Raw genomic sequence first — 11405 nt, 5'->3', positions numbered from 1 at the left:
AAGAAAAGTTTCGTAAATATGAAGTACATGTATTAGATTTCACTTGAGATATTTGATTTTCTTAATTTGTGCGTTACTCCTTTGAGCAACAAACAAATTGTCATTTGTATCTGTACACAGTCCATAGGGATGGCTCCTAAGTCCACAGTCTATGTAACAGAGGAACTGTCCATCCTGCTCTATGATGTGGACACAGTCATTGTAATAATCAGCTGTAAGGATGTGACTCTGACTGTCTGTGGTGATTCCTCGTGGAGTGAATGGTTTGTTCTTTTGAGCAGGAGGATGTCCAGTGAACCTGAATCTCAAATTCCCGGCCTGATTGACCACCACTACTGCTCTAATGTCAGACACACATATATCCAGGTTCCTGTTCTCAGTTATGTATCTGTTAAAAGGACCAGATGAATAGAGAGGTGAACCTTTATCATCAAATTGAATGGTTTGTTTCTCTCTGGATCCAGAGTAACAGACAACTTTTGTTTTGTATGGGTAACCATCACTGTCCATGATAACCAGGAGGTCACCAGAGGAGGTACTACAGACACCCCAAGGTCTCCAGTTCTGTAGTCTGATCACCTCCTCTATCTTCTCATTCTTCATAATGTTCACAGTTCTATCTCTGTCATCAGTATAAACTAGATCTACACTCTTTGTCACTGCTATGTCACCTGGTGTCTTCCCTGACTTGGTTGTGATTGACTTGAGTAGTGATCCCTGATTGATGCTGTAGAGTTCCATGGTGTTGCCATCTCCACTTGTCCAGATTTTTTCATCACTCAGACAGGCCACATTGTAAAGGCTTCCATACCCAGTGTCTATGGAGTTGACGGTCTCTTGTTCATCAAGCAGCTGTTTGACCGGAGGAGAGGATCCAGCTTCTGGTGATTTCTGTTTTTGTTTACAGTACATTTTACATCGTTCTGTATAAAATGTGCATCCTGGGTATTTGGAAATGGTTTTTCGAAGCTTGCATTGAACAATTTCATGTTTTTTGGATCCATCAGATTTCATATGTTTTCCTACACAAGCTGTACACAGGTTGATAAGACATGTATCACAGTGCATCTGTACCACAGCGGTCTCACACAGGTCACATCGCATCACATCCTGGGCACTGGTACGGGGGTCCATGATTAAATGTGTGGATCTGAAATGGAGATATATATTATTTCATAAATAAAATCAGTAGTGTAAAATCATTTATTATCGTGGGGTCAAATTTTCGTGGTTTGAAGGAAAAAATGATGGTTCGTTGGGATTTGATTTCGTGGATGAGGAACTTTTCAGTAGTTGTGCATATAAAAATTTACATTTCGTGGTGGACATAAATTCGTGGGTCTCTTTGTACCACGAAAACAACGAAAATTAAACCCCCACGAAAATTGGTGATTTCACAGTATTGTTTATTGACAAGTCTCAATGTCATTTTGACAAGTCTAAGGTCACTTGCAGAAAAGGTATAAATCGGGGTCTAGTTAATTTTTCTATATGGATATAAAGTAACGGATCTTGATGGTCATTCACAAAAAAATTAAGGGAAATTGAAAGGTTTATTTGATGAGACCTTAGAATTGAGGTCCTTTGACATAGTAGGCCTAATTTTGCAGGCCTTTACTGGTAATTGAAGAGGAGTGAAAAATTAAGCAATGTCAAACAACAATCAAAATCCATTTCCAAGAATCCCCATATTACATTGTTGTCCTTTTAATTACAAGTGAAGTGGGGCCATATGAGATGGTTAAACTTTTAGCATTACTGAAAATCTAAAAAAAAAATAGTAATAAATTGACAAACACAAAGTGCCTTACATTGTAAATAATACAAACTCTCCTTTGGATTCATCATAATTGAGTGAAGTTTAAAGATTTCTGAGAGGCCTAGAAGGAGGTCAAACTAATTTACCCCTTATCTTAAAATACAAGTCAAGAAACTTTGTATATAATGTTTTGCTTTCAAATAATATTTTGAATTTTCAAACCATGCTAAAGGCCAAAAAAGGGCCTGCATCATTAATATCAGATTAATATAACATAAGATGGCCTACCTGAATTCAGACAGTGATGGCGATCTGTTGATCAAATCCTCCCTGGGTACTTTGATCACATAAGCTTTGTGTTATCTATCTGTCAGGTATTTTACTTCCTGGTTTGTATGTACCGGGGATTTAAGGTTCATTGATACTCTGATAAGAGAGATAATTCTACAGATAAGAAAGATAACTTTCTGCAGACATTTTGTCATGAAATTCAGTAATTTGTCATGCCAGAGTTTGCAATTCTCTATCATATGGACCAATTTATTGTTAACTCAAGCAAGCCTATCAGATTGTTCAGAGGTTGATTTCTAGTTCTATTGCTAGTATATTCAAAAACTATTTTGAATAGTTTACTTAAAACATTTACACTCAGTTCCTTTAAACGGTGTAAATTGATAAAAAATCTATTTCTAAACGTGAAAGTCTTTTAATTGTACAGAAATAAAAGCTGCAGGCTTGTTTATAAACTTTTAATTAATATTTCATTTCATTAAAAAAGAATTTCAAGGGCGATAATGGAACGATAACTCTTGCTTATGAATGCATCTTATTTTACATGCAAAGAAAACAATTTGATATTCTGATTTAAAAAGCATCGCTCCAGTATGTTTTCTAAAGGGAATTAGATAGGTATGAGAGTAAATATTATTTTTATATACACCTCATATTTCTAATTCAATTGTAAGATTAAAAATAATTGATCTTTCTAATGACCATATCAAATTTTCAATGTTTGGAATTTTAAAAAAAAAAGTCGTGAAATGTGGAGCAGAGGGATATTATCCCTTAAATTTACATATTGTGCATTTTCTAATGGAGAATCAATCAATCAAATACACTTTAGGATGAGAGTTATTACCTAGTTATTACTTAGTACTAGGCTCTTAAAATTAATATTTTTTTATACTTACAAGGCTATGGTACTTTAGATTCTTGTTTTTACTTCAATCATTTTATAATGTTTAAGTGCATTAATGTTTCCTACCAAAGCCAACACGAAAAAAGACTTCTAATTTCATATCATGCTAAAAAAAAAACATGGGTTTTTTGGGGGCCATATATAAAGGAATTTGAAAAATACTAAATGTTGGATGAATTTATCAACCTATAAGACCTTTTCTAAGAACTTCATAGAACATTGAATCACATTGATGATTGTTTAATTGTATGATGTTTAACATCCTTCTCAAGAATTGTTATGCATATGGAGGTGCCACCATTGGAAGGCTGCAAATTTTGTTGTATACTTGGTACTGCAGGGCCATTGCCCATTGAGCATGTTGAGCAGTGAGGGATCTCTTATGTGCTAACACCCACTGTGACACGGGAACTTCGGTTTATACGTCCTCCACCAAATGGCCGGTGAATCACATTTGGAAAACTTTTAGTTAACAAAAAATTGTTGCATAAGAAGATTTCAAGCTTTAATTGAAGACTTTTGGAATTAAAATTATAAACTAAAGAGTTAATCCTTCCTTTCTGAGGATTGGATATCTTTGAATTTTAGTGCCTCGATCATAATCATCTTTATTTTTGACCTTGTCCAGAGGAGTTTACTACTACAGAATTTTTATTTTTTTGGTGAGGCATAGATAACAGATACTGTATGTGTGCTGAAAAAAAGCAGCCTTCATTTTTTAGTAGCTTTGGCCCAGACAACAATGCGCTAATTCATGAATACTGCTAAGAAATCATTTACATATACAACATACTGAACTACATGTGAAGCGCTAATTCAAAATTATGCCAACAACTCCATACACAGTGACTGCACTAAAGTGTAATACACCATATTATGTACATGCACAGTATATCGTGTAGCCGAAAAGGTTCCAAATGACGTGAGTGCAGCGATTCTATTAGCATTATACCTAGAGCTAGTGACTTCTCTATTTAAGTGTAAATTATCAGATATAATGTATAACTAAACAAAAGCAAATTATGGCATAAAACTTAACAAAAATAAATATATAAATAAATAAAAAAATATACATTTCCAAGCCAGAAAAGAAACAATTTCATCAAAATCTTGATAAATTGAAAAAAAATCCCACCCCTTACAAAGAGGGGTAAACAGATAAACCACTTTTTGTTCATAGCATACAGATACACATATAACACATCATGCACATTGAGATGGTTTATATTCCATGCGCCTTCAGATTCTTCATAGTTCATTTCATATATTACTCCTGTTTTATGAATTGTGAACTGTTTATGCATATTCATATATCATCCTTTACATTAATGCCATAATGGAGGTTTAGGTACATTGGCGGGTTTTATTGTTTGTAGTTCTCTATTTTGCATAAAAGAACCGATTCAATACCATATGCATGAACTTGTAGAAAAAACAAGGGTGTTTTTATGAATACGATCTTAGATTTCACTTATCTTCAGATATATGATTTTCTTCACTTTTCTATTTTTCGATTCAGCAACAAACAAATTGTCATTTATATCTATGCACAGTCCATAGGGTTCACTCAGTCCACAATTTATGTAACGGAGGAACAGTCCATCCTGGTCTATGATGTGGACACACTCATTGCTATAATCAGCTGTAAGGATGTGACTCTGACTGTCTGTGGTGATTCCTCGTGGACAGAATGGTTTGTTCTTCATAACCGGAGTATGTCCATCGTACCTGAATCTCAGTTTTCCGGCCTGATTGACCACCACGACTGCTTTAGCTTCGTAGTCAGATACACAGATATCCAGGTTCCTATTCTCGGTAATGTAATAGAGCAAACCAGAAGAATACAAAGGTTTACCCTTATCATCGAACTGGATGGTTTGTTTCTCTTTTGCCCCATAATAACGGACAACTTTTGACGGACAGTCATCATTATTGTACATAATGACCAGGAGATCACCAGAGGAGGTACTACAGACACCGTGAGGTCTCCAGTTCTGTAGTCTGATCACCTCCTCTATCTTCTCATTCTTCACAATGTTCACTGTTCTTTCATTTTCGTCAATATAAACTAGATCTCCACTTTTTGTCACAGCTATGTCCATTGGCTCGCTCCCTGACTTGGTTGGGATTGACTTGAGAAGTGATCCCTGATTGATGCTAAAGAGTTTCATTGTTTTGTCCATCCCACTTGCCCAGATTTCTTCATCACTCAGACAGGCCACGTTGTAAAGGTATTCAAACCCGGTGTCTATGGCTATGTCTGTCTCTGGTTCATCAAGCAGCTGTTTGACTGGAGGGGAGGACTCAGATTGTGTTGAGATTTGTGTAGTCTTCAAGCTATAGCCATGTTTATCTGAAGTTAAAGAACTTGATGGCAAAGCTCCAAATATTTTAGCAAGCTCTGCTTCTATGTTTACTGGCGTGAATTTGGGTATGGAGGGAACTATGTTTTCTGGAAGCTGTCTATACTTGTTTATATCAGTTGTTACATTGAATAGTTTTGAAATCTCATTCGTTTTAACAGCAACAGTAATTGAGCCGATTTCGTCCTTGATCTCAGACATTTTCTTATTTATTTCGTCCAAATGTGTCTGCAGAGTTTTCAATTGTGTGTTTTTCAACTCATCAACGTCAGCTTTAAGTTCCTGGATAAGTTTGTCAATTTCTCTGTGCCAGTCCTCTCCGTGTTTTGTTATGGCTGTTGAGAGATCTCCATATTCCTTTTCTAACCTACCTATTGTGTTTTGTACATCAGAGGCAATGTCCTTGTAGGTGGGATAAATGTTTTCATTCAATTCAATTAAATCTTTTTTAATTTTGTTTTTTCTCTCACCCAAAACTTGCTCAATCTTCACAATTTTATGGCCTAGATGTTGATCAGATGCAACACAACTGATGCAGACAGGACTGTCACATTGAGTACAGTACATTTCACATCCTTCTTCAGCATGAACTGTGCATCTTGGATATTTGGGAGTGGATTTTCGAATTTTAAATGGAACTATGTCATGTTTTTTGGATTCATCAAAAACCATGTGTTCTCCCACACAGGCCTTACACAGGTTGACAAGACACGTATCACAGTGCATCTGTACCACAGCGGTCTCACACAGGTCACATCGCATCACGTCCTGGGCACTCGTACGGGGGTTCATAATTAAATGTGTGGATCTGAAATGGATTAATATATATTCATAATTTCATAAATATAATCACTATTATTGATTGACCTGTATCAAGGTAATTTTGTCAAGTCCAAGGTCACTAGCAGAAAAAGAATATATATTTGTGTCTAGTTTATTTTTCTCTAATGGATAAGTAACGAATGTTGAAACTTCAATGAATTTTCCTGAGCTAAAGTTAAGGTATTTTTTAAATTTGGTCTGATCATTCTGAACTGAATTTAGGTCGTTAAACATGCAAAAAAAAAAACGTTAAAATCACAGATCTGTCTGAGGAAACCTTAGAATGGAGGTTTCCTTACATGGTAGGCAATGAGAAGATAAACACCATCACTGTTAAGGCCTAATTTAGAAGGCCTTCACTGGTCCATGAAGAGGAATGAAAAATATTTGAGTTGGAAATTGTCAAACAACAGTCAAAATAACAGAACAAAGAAATTCCTCTATAACTCCCCGATGTCCTTTAAATTAACTACAAATGGGTCCATATGAGATGGTAAAACTTAAGCATTACAAAATTTTAAGAATAAGTTATACATTGACAACCCCAAAATGCATACATTATATGTAATACAAACTCTTCTTTGGATCCATCATAATTGAATGCAGTTTATAGAATTCCTTGGAGGGAGAAGGGGTCAAACTAATTTACCCCTTATCTCAGAATACAAGAAACTTTGTAATGTACATGTATAATGTTTTGTTTTCAAGTAATATTTTGAATTTTCAAACTAGGCTATGAGGCCTGCATTAATGTCAGATCGTATGAGTCCTACCTGATTTTAGACAGTAATGGCGTTTGTTGACCAAATTCCTCCCTGGCTACTTTGATCACGTGGTATTTGTATTGTCTATCAGACAGGTGTTTAACTTCCTGGTTTGTGTATACTGGGGATTAAATTTGTCTAATAATTATGCAGTTACTAATGAAAATCGATCAATAAATACATTTTAGAATGAGAGTTATAAGTACTCACAGTATTCAGGCTCTTGAATAAGTTTTATAACAGTTTTTAGACCGTATAAACCGAGGCCCCGTGTCACAGCAGGTGTGGCACGATAAAGATCCCTCCCTGCTCAAAGGCCCTGAGTGCCGAGCATAGGCCTAAATGATGATGTGACATAACTGCTATCTGGGGCCCCTTTTTCCACGACGAATTATATTTAATCTACAACGATGTTGGTAGTTTTCAAACATGAGTGAATAAATACGACGCCTTTTGAATAGTTTCATTAGTTCAGACACATTTTAATTACAAGGAATACTGCATTATCTTTGATTTTGTAGACCCTACCACAGCTAAATTCGGCCAGGTTTGGGCGAATATTTTCTTTTATGGCAAGAGAATGGGCGGGTCTTAGTACAATATAGGGATATGCGTGTCCGAGAAGACTTTATATGGCTATTGTTATTATTTCGCACTTAGTCATTGTCCAATCCGATGACAGAACAACAAAACATGCTGGTTTACTACGTTTACATTTTATCGCACACACGTGGTTCAGGTCAATTTACCTGTTATCCTTTTCTACATTTCAAACTTTTATAATGGTCAGCCAATGCTGTTCATACTTAAGGTATCCGACCCATATTAGGATAAAAAATTTTAACCTTAAATATCAATTGTTTATAAAATATCCCAAAATTATTTAACAGCATTTTAGAGTTAGAAGGGATTTACCAAAAGAAATTTTCAAAAATGTTATTACCTAAGGAGAAATTAATTATTGAAGATTGAATGAAATCTATAGAAGGAAGTAACTTTTTTAAGATAAAAAAGTAAATACTTCAAATCTCAAAAAACGCTGAGGTTGAAAGATGTATTTGATCATTAGGAAAAGAAAAAAAATAAGAAATAATTTTTTTACCAGACAGATTTTTAAAAATTAATTTTTATTGCGTTAAATCAAAGGGAGATAACTCGTCAGGGGCAGGAAAAGATCATAAAGTAGGACATGCCCAACTCATACATTCTGATACTAAAAGATGAAAATTAGTTCTAACTACACTGAGTATTCAGCCCATACATATCTATAAGGCATTCAATTCCATTTAATTTTTGGCTAATATGGATCGGATACCTTAATAATACGCATGGATTTTCAGCATTTACGGTTTTTAGGTCAAGAAATGCACTTGAAACTTGTATTCCCCGATACTCGGGGAAATATACGTGTAGACCTAGCGCATTGCTCACCAAACACGCTACAAAACTTAAAACTAATGTTTATCATGTAAATTTTATCAATTGTTTGTAATTGTGTATGAATTTTACTGTGCTCTCGGAAATGGTACATATGTAGATCCGTGTCTAATCTGTGACTCAAATGCATAAAAAGATATTGGAAAGCAGTAAAATTTCAAGCATGATTCCAAAGTATTTTTGTGGTACTCACTCGTAACAAATTTCATTTAGCTGATTGGTCAGTTAAAAAGTATCGCCTGTGCCCCGATTAGCATATGAATTCATTCTTACGTCAGAAAATCTAGTTCCGTCGATCTGTTTATAATGGGAAAGGCCAACTAGATTTTACGAATTTTTAAAAAATAGCATGTGAGCGCAATTAGGTACAATTTTCTCCTTTCATATTTAGGTAGATTTCAATGAAATACAGTGACCAGTCAAAGGAGAAAATTGTACCTACCTGCGCTCGTATATTTTAAGGGCTTCAAAGAGGGGGGCGGGGTTAAAATGCTATGGGAATTGAATGTAAACATGCTACCCCTATCCCAATAAAAGACCTATATCTTTCAAATCACGTTTCTATTTTTGCTAAAAATATAATTCTATAAAGGTACACATATCAGTGATTAGTTACATACAAAAATATGAGTTAAATTTAGACATTTAATTTTTTGTCAGTATACGAGGGGCCGCAAGTCACCTCATCCTTTGCAGCCCTTCACCGGCAATGGTGACGTCTCCATATCAGTGAAATATTCTGGAGAGGGACGTTAAACAGAATACAATCAATATACTTACATCATTTGTACATGTACTAGTACATGGTACTTTAGATTCTTGTTTTTACTTCAATCATTCTATATTTATTAATATAATTCTTAGAGCATTTATGTTTCCCATCATTAAAATCACCACAGATGAAATATTATTCCATATCATGCTAATAAACATTGGTATGTACGGTCAGATTTAAAGGAATTTTGATTTCATAGCAGTCAAATGTTTATATTATTATTATCGGGGGTTGGGGGGGGTTGGGGTTGGGGGGTGGGGGGGGGTGGGGGGGGTGGAAAATACTTTTAGTTGGATAAAAATATCAACTTATAAGACCTTTTCTAAAACCTTCAAAGAACATTGAATCACATTGATGATTAATTAATTTTTTGTTATTTAACGTCCCTCTCGAATTGTTTTCACTCATATGAAGATACCACCACTTGCCGATGGAGAGCTGCAAAATTTGTTGTATTCTCGGAACTCAGAGCCATTGAACAGGGAGGGATCTTTTTCATGTTACAACCTACTGCGACAAGGGATCTCAGTTTATGCAGTCTCATCCAAAGGACGGATGAATCACATTGAAAAACATAAAAAGTGTTGCACTAGAAGGTTTCCAGCTTCAAATTAAGACTTTTCGAAATAAAATTATAGATTAAAGAGTTATCCTTCCTGTCTGAGGATTGAATATCCTTAACTTTTAGTGAGTCAATCATTGAATATTTTTTACCTTGTCCAGAGGAGTTTATTATTACAGAATTTTTAATTTTTGCCAATGAACGGATACCGGATAACTTTTTTGAGAAATATGCCTTCTGGTTTGGCTAAAAAATATTTTGGTAATTTATTAAATTTATAAACAAAATTTATTATTTTTTTATGAAATAGTCTGATATCACCTGTATACGGTGTTTTCATCTCCGAACTAATTTGATACTCAAGAGCATGTTCAGAGTTCAATCATTGTTTAAAGCTTGGCAGCTATTGTCAGCTAAGTTGATGTTTCAGGTATTTTAATCATTGTTCAAAGTCAGCATTTATATTACTGAAAACAACAAACCTACATTGACTTTGCTGGTTATCCATCATAACCACCAACTTATAAACTTTTGCACATAAGCATGATATTTTAAATGTAAACAAATTTACTTATTATACCCCCCGCTTGAAAAGCGGGAGGGTATATAGTGATCGGGATTTCCGTCCGTCCGTCTGTCCGTCCGTCCGTCTGTTACGCTTTTTCTCTTATCCGCAACTCCTCTTATACTACTGAGTGAAATTTAATGAAACTTTCACAGAATCTTTATTACATATGGCCATTGTGCACCTCCTATTTTACTTTTTTATTCGACACATATTTTAGGTTTCCCAGAGCAAAACATGGACATTGCCATTTTTTGTTTACCTATGACGTCACATAATAGAAGCTTCTGGATAACATTTCATTGGACGAGTTATTCCTCTTTACACATTACCGTAAAACAATATCAAGCAACACATCGACATTATGGGAGGCGGGGGTATCATTAAGTGAGCTCATTGCTCACAGTACCTCTAGTTGATAATTAACATCATGTAATATCAATATTTTAAAATAAAGTATCTATAATTATTTTGTAGATGGCGATTACTCCCAGGCCATAACGTACTGTATACGGGACAGTTTTCGCCCCCGTTTTATTTTCGCCCATTTGTCCACTTCTTTCTTGGGCGAATTTGAATTCACAACATAATTTCTTCAACAAAACTATGACTGGGCGAATTTTAAAACGGGGCAAAAATAACCCTGTATAAAGATATTACAGACGTTGTGGCTTATTACTGAAACCGCAGCTTTGCTCATCTCAGGATGGAGAGTTTTGGTTACGCGCTGAGTGACGCCTCCAAAGCTTTACAGATCGACAGAAATTATGTAAAGGTATTGTATCAGACAGAAATTGTGTAAAGGTATTGTATCACTGTCATAAGATCTTTGTTCACATCGGAGTGTGACATAAGATTTTTCAGAATTTCTTAAAGTACATACAGAATTATCGTGTATTGTCATTGCATACGTGGGCATTGTGAAAAAAATGAAATAGAGCTTTTATAATTTCCATATCATTTTACAAATTCTTACAACATTTTATCTTATTTAATGTCAGTCGCCATTTGATGTAGCGGGTTTGCTCTGGGTCACGGACCTGAAGGAACCCATCCTTTGGCGCGGATTCGACTCCCCACTGCGGGACACGCCCTTAATTCAGATCCTGTGTTGCAGTAATTGCTAGCCAGAAAAATATCCATCGCTGCTCAAAATTTAT

At 35.2% G+C, this 11405-nt stretch overlaps 2 protein-coding genes across 3 annotated transcripts; both read right to left on the bottom strand.

Annotated features, from left to right (window-relative positions):
* Nucleotides 1-233: 233 nt before the first annotated feature.
* Nucleotides 234-1134, bottom strand: LOC134260176 (uncharacterized; the record flags this gene model as incomplete). Its single annotated transcript, XM_062742762.1, has 3 exons — nt 1089-1134; nt 649-818; nt 234-564 (listed from the first exon to the last, which is right to left on the bottom strand). Coding segments are annotated over exons 1-3 (547 nt in total), but the record flags the coding sequence as incomplete, so codon positions are not given.
* A 2657-nt stretch (nt 1135-3791) lies between these two features.
* LOC134260177 (tripartite motif-containing protein 55-like) lies at nt 3792-7244 on the bottom strand. 2 transcript variants are annotated; one of them, XM_062742763.1, is made up of 2 exons: nt 6916-7244; nt 3792-6128 (listed from the first exon to the last, which is right to left on the bottom strand). In XM_062742763.1, the coding sequence occupies exon 2, from the start codon at nt 6110-6112 to the stop codon at nt 4418-4420; it is 1695 nt and encodes a 564-aa protein (XP_062598747.1). In that variant the 5' UTR covers nt 6113-6128; nt 6916-7244; the 3' UTR covers nt 3792-4417. The 2 variants fall into 2 exon arrangements, with proteins under 2 accessions (XP_062598747.1, XP_062598748.1); XM_062742764.1 differs by lacking the exon at nt 6916-7244 and adding an exon at nt 6700-6900.
* Between the last annotated feature and the right edge of the window lie 4161 nt (nt 7245-11405).

The sequence above is a fragment of the Saccostrea cucullata genome, unplaced genomic scaffold (assembly GCF_032062105.1).
Source record: "Saccostrea cucullata isolate Sc308-1 unplaced genomic scaffold, CSIRO_AGI_Scuc_v1 ctg12688, whole genome shotgun sequence".
Lineage (NCBI taxonomy): Eukaryota > Metazoa > Mollusca > Bivalvia > Ostreida > Ostreidae > Saccostrea > Saccostrea cuccullata.
Note: the sequence above shows the minus strand (reverse complement) of the source record. Positions and strands in the feature narration are given on the sequence as shown.

Coding starts and splice junctions, on each gene's coding strand:
- LOC134260177 (XM_062742763.1), bottom strand. CDS start 6,112: ATGAACCCCCGTACGAGTGCCCAGGACGTGATGCGATGTGACCTGTGT.